The following is a 4810-nucleotide window of genomic DNA, read 5'->3' on the forward strand; positions in this document are numbered from 1 at the left end:
TCCACTCTGGCTCTGCATATCTCTTTTTACTCTTTCCCATAGTGTCTCTTCTGAAGGACTGTGGTGACCCCATACACCTTGTTCAGACTCTGCACTGCTGTGTTGTTGATTCCATCCTCCTCTGTTCACCGCATCCTCGTGCATTGGATTCATATCACCAAATTGATTCCAACCTTCCATGTTTAGAGTATCACCAGGGCCGATTTCACCCTGTGTGGGTTCACCCTGTTGGTTTCCTCCCATCATTTGGGTCAAAGCCACTCCACCTTCATTACCCAGCACTGCCTCCATTTCTCCACTCTGGCTCTGCATATCTCTTTTTACTCTTTCCCATAGTGTCTCTTCTGAAGGACTGCTATGACTCCATACACCTTGTTCAGAATCTGCACTGCTGTGTTGTTGATTCCATCCTCCTCTGTTCACCTCATCCTCATGCCTTGGATCTGTATCACCACATCGACTCCTGCCTTCCATATTTAGAGTATCACCAGGGCCGATTTCACCTGTGGTGGGTTTCACCCTGTTGGTTTCCTCCCATCATTTGGGTCAAAGCCCCTCCACCTTCATTACCCGGCACTGCCTCCATTTCTCCACTCTGGCTCTGCATATCTCTTTTTACTCTTTCCCATAGTGTCTCTTCTGAAGGACTGTGATGACTCCATACACCTTGTTCAGAATCTGCACTGCTGTGTTGTTGATTCCATCCTCCTCTGTTAACTGTATCCTCATGCCTTGGATCTGTATCACCACATCGACTCTGACCTTCCATATTTAGAGTATCACCAGGGGCGATTTCACCTTGTGGGGGTTCACCCTGTTGGTTTTCTCCCATCATTTGGGTCAAAGCCACTCCACCTTCATTACCCGGCACTGCCTCCATTTCTCCACTCTGGCTCTGCATATCTCTTTTTACTCTTTCCCATAGTGTCTCTTCTGAAGGACTGTCATGACTCCATGCACCTTGTTCAGAATCCACACTTCTGTGTTGTTGACTCAATCTTCCTCTGTTAACTGCATCCTCATGCCTTGGATCTGTATTACCACATTGACTCCAACCTTCCATATTTGGAGTATCACCAGGGGCGATTTCACCCTGTGTGGACTCCATTACTTCCCCTTGACTCTGTTTACCCTGTTGGCTTCCTCCCACCATTTGGCTCAAAGCCCCTCCACCTTCACTACCCAGTACTGCCTCCATTTCTCCACTCTGGCTCTCTACATCCCTATTTGCTCTATCCCATAGTGGCTCCTCTGAAGCACTGTGGTGACTCCATACACCTGGTTCAAAATCTACACTCCTACGTTGACTCCATCCTCCTCTGATAACTGCATCCTCATGCCTTGGATTTGTATTGTCGCGTTGACTTGAACCTCCAATATCAAATCTATCACCAGGGTTGATTTCACTCTGTGTGGACTCCATCACTTCTTGACTCTGTTCACCTTGTTGGTTTCCTCCCACCTGTTGGGTCCAAGACCCTACATTGGCTCTAATACCTCTTGTTGTTTCCATCACCTGGCTATGTCTCCATGCACCCTGGATTAACTGTAAACCCCTGGTGTTAGCTCCATGGCTCAGGGATGAATCCAAACTATGGCGTCTATTCCAAACCCCAGAATTTATTCCAGTTCTTGGCTGTAACGCACGCCACTGGCTCCAATTCCCAGCACCACGATTACTTCCCGATGTTAAATTCGAACCATGTAATAGACTCCAGCCCCCAGCATCAGCTCCAGTGGCCTGTGGGGAAGTTAAACCCTGGCTACGACTCGAAAATGTGGTATTTCTATCGGCAACCCCCGATGATGTCATTCCTTGGCATCGATACCATCCTCCAGTATCACTGCTAGCACCTGGCATTAGTGATAGCCCTTGCAGTCTACTCCAACTTCTTGAGTTGTCTTCAGTCTGTTGCACTGAATCAGCCACAATACATTCACTCTCACCTGTAAGATCAATAACCTCCGGCGATGACCTTAAACCTTGTTGCCTGCTTCCAGCTGATGTGCTGCCACTAGCGCCCCTGTTAGTCTCCAAACCCCCTCTTCTGTTCCAACCTGTCGGAAAGTGTCCAACTCCAGGTTGTGCCTCCAACCCACCAAGAATTATTGAGCCTGTCCCAGTATTTCCAGCACTTGCACCTTCATTTGTCTCCGTTTCCCCGACTTGCCTCCTGCCCCCTGGGTCATCTCCAACTTCCTGTGTAATTTCCCTTTCCCCGAGCGTTCTCAACCCCTCATATTTCTCCCTGTCCTCCATGTTACTGTCTCTTGCATTCAGCACTTCTTGAGTTGTGGTAGCTCTTTAGACCTGAAAATATACCTAATGTAATTATACAAGAACAAACGAATTCATTTGGTTGATTAAAAGCTATTTATTTATTTTAGAGGTGTTCTAAGTACTGCCCTCTGCTCAAATGTTCATGTGCTTTCTAAATCTCAAATCTACACAGTGTTGTTCCTTCTTATCGAAAGCATTAAGGTAAGATAAAGTAAATTTTATGGAGCTTGATCATATGTCCTTCTGTTTAGAGAACACGTCCTGATCGTTACCAGGAATTTGAAGTGAAAACTGTGGTTTCCTAGACAAACCTGTATAGCTGTAAAAATTATTATTTTTAAAGTTACGATAATATAGATAACAAAAGCTTATTACTGACCAAATGATACTTTACCTGCAAAATTTTACATTTCAGTTGAGAAGCTTTTAGAACCTGAGTATTTTGCCCAATTCCAAATCATACATTCCTCAGAAAACAGAATTCCAGTTGATATGAACTACAAGTTCAAAACTAAAACCATTCGCAAATTAACGCAAATCAAAAATATATAAAAAAATGTATGATACAAAAGACGTACGAGTCACTGAATGTGCAGGCAGTAAATAAATAGAGTAACATCCATAGGGACGATTCCCAGAATTTAAATTCAGTGGTAGTTACTACTTATATTAAATTAAACTCTGGTTCCTTGATCACGAATCAAAAATACTGCACAGTATTAATTCAGTCTTAAATAGATATTTCTTTAGGAAACCCACAGAATCCACAGGCATTTGGTATTAGTTAGCAGAATAAAAACATCCACTTTCAAGAAAGTGGCTCTGCACAGATCATTTTACAGTACAGAGCATTAGCCAACACAACCAAATCCTATATTGTAATGTATAGGAAAAGGTGTCAAAAGGTGTCAACGAAGCTAACTGCTATTTCTGCTGTTCTTTGACAGTTTTTCATTGTTTTTGACAGTAAGTTTGAGTTTGAGTTGAGAATCCTAGTCAGACGGCTGCAGAAGTCTCCAAACCTGCTCTAAATATTGTAAAATGTTTTTAAATAAGATGGAAGAAAGTAAACATGAACAGAGGTACAGTCAAAGGAATGAAAGGTGTTGCAGCTGGGAGCCGAAGGGACGCTGCAAAGAACCTTAAGTAAGGCCTACACTGAACCACATGAATTGCACTGTGAGTACTTAATCAACACTTACGTGGCTTTGAGGTATGGGTCCCTGCAACCATTCTAAGTTAAACTTAGAAAATGACAAGTTCGTAGGATAACTTACAAAATAGCAAGTTCGCAGGATAACTGAGAAAATATAAAGTTCACAGGATAACTTACAAAATACGAAGTTCGTAGGATAACTTACAAAATACGAAGTTCGTAGGATAGCTAAAAAATAGCAAGTTAATAGGATAACTTACAAAATAGCAAGTTCGTAGGATAACTTACAAAATAGCAAGTTCGTAGGATAACTAAAAAAAGTAGTAAGTTCGTAGGATAACTTACAAAATAGCAAGTTCGTAGGACAACTTACGAAATAGCAAGTTCGTAGGACAACTTACGAAATAGCAAGTTCGTAGGATAGCTTAGAAAAAAGTTCGTAGGATAATGTGCAACTCGTCACATTTAAACCACGCGTACATTAACTAACTATCAACACTAAGATAAAAATACCTGATCAAAAAAATGGAGAGTAAGAAAGTTCGGTAAGTAAACGAACCAGGATTTAGCCTGCAGTGGCAATTCGTTTCCTTGGTGACTATTTTAATCCCTCACTTGATCATCATTTCAACCCATGACTACCATTTTATACCTACCTTCAGGAAAAGCACAATACGTCTTTTGTCTTATTTTCTACGGTGCTCCAAGAATTTTGAAGACCGAAAGAATTTAAGTTCACGCTCCTATAATAGAAACTGCAACTTTCAACCATAAACAGAGCCCATTTCGTTAAAGAAATACCAACAAGAAAAGCAATAATAAAAAAAATGACAGTTACGTACCGTGATTAGAATGCCCTGGATAAAATCCACAAACTTGTTGCCACCACAAAGATTAGCTTAAAACCGGCGTTCGAGACAAGCGTGCGTGAACTTTCGCCTTAGGCCTTGAACATAATTTCAAAAACTGTGTCAAAGAGTCTTAGAAGTAGTTGTCCTTTGAGATGCTTGTTAGCGAACTTCAAAACAGTCATCATAACAGAGTGGAAAAGCCAAATGGGTATTTTATAGTTAAATGAGACAGTTATGTAGTAACACCTTTAAAAAATGAACGCAGGACAGCGCGATATTTTGTGGACAATAAGGAAATTAAAATTGCAGACGACGCAGTCAAGCGTACAATATAGCACTTTGACACACTTAATATGGAAAGTGGAAAACAAAAGTAATTATTATTATTATTATTATTATTATTATTATTATTATTATTATTATTATTATTATTATTATTATTATTATTATTATTATTATTATTATTATTATTATTAACCAAACAAAAACTTCTTTCAGTTTTCTTCTGAAGATTGAAAAAGA

At 40.6% G+C, this 4810-nt stretch overlaps 1 protein-coding gene across 1 annotated transcript; it reads right to left on the bottom strand.

Annotated features, from left to right (window-relative positions):
* Nucleotides 1-499: 499 nt before the first annotated feature.
* Nucleotides 500-4401, bottom strand: LOC135196544 (fibrinogen alpha-1 chain-like). The gene is made up of 2 exons (XM_064223394.1): nt 4280-4401; nt 500-2311 (listed from the first exon to the last, which is right to left on the bottom strand). The coding sequence occupies exon 2, from the start codon at nt 2258-2260 to the stop codon at nt 500-502; it is 1761 nt and encodes a 586-aa protein (XP_064079464.1). The 5' UTR covers nt 2261-2311; nt 4280-4401.
* Between the last annotated feature and the right edge of the window lie 409 nt (nt 4402-4810).

Source organism: Macrobrachium nipponense, chromosome 23 (genome assembly GCF_015104395.2).
Source record: "Macrobrachium nipponense isolate FS-2020 chromosome 23, ASM1510439v2, whole genome shotgun sequence".
NCBI lineage: Eukaryota > Metazoa > Arthropoda > Malacostraca > Decapoda > Palaemonidae > Macrobrachium > Macrobrachium nipponense.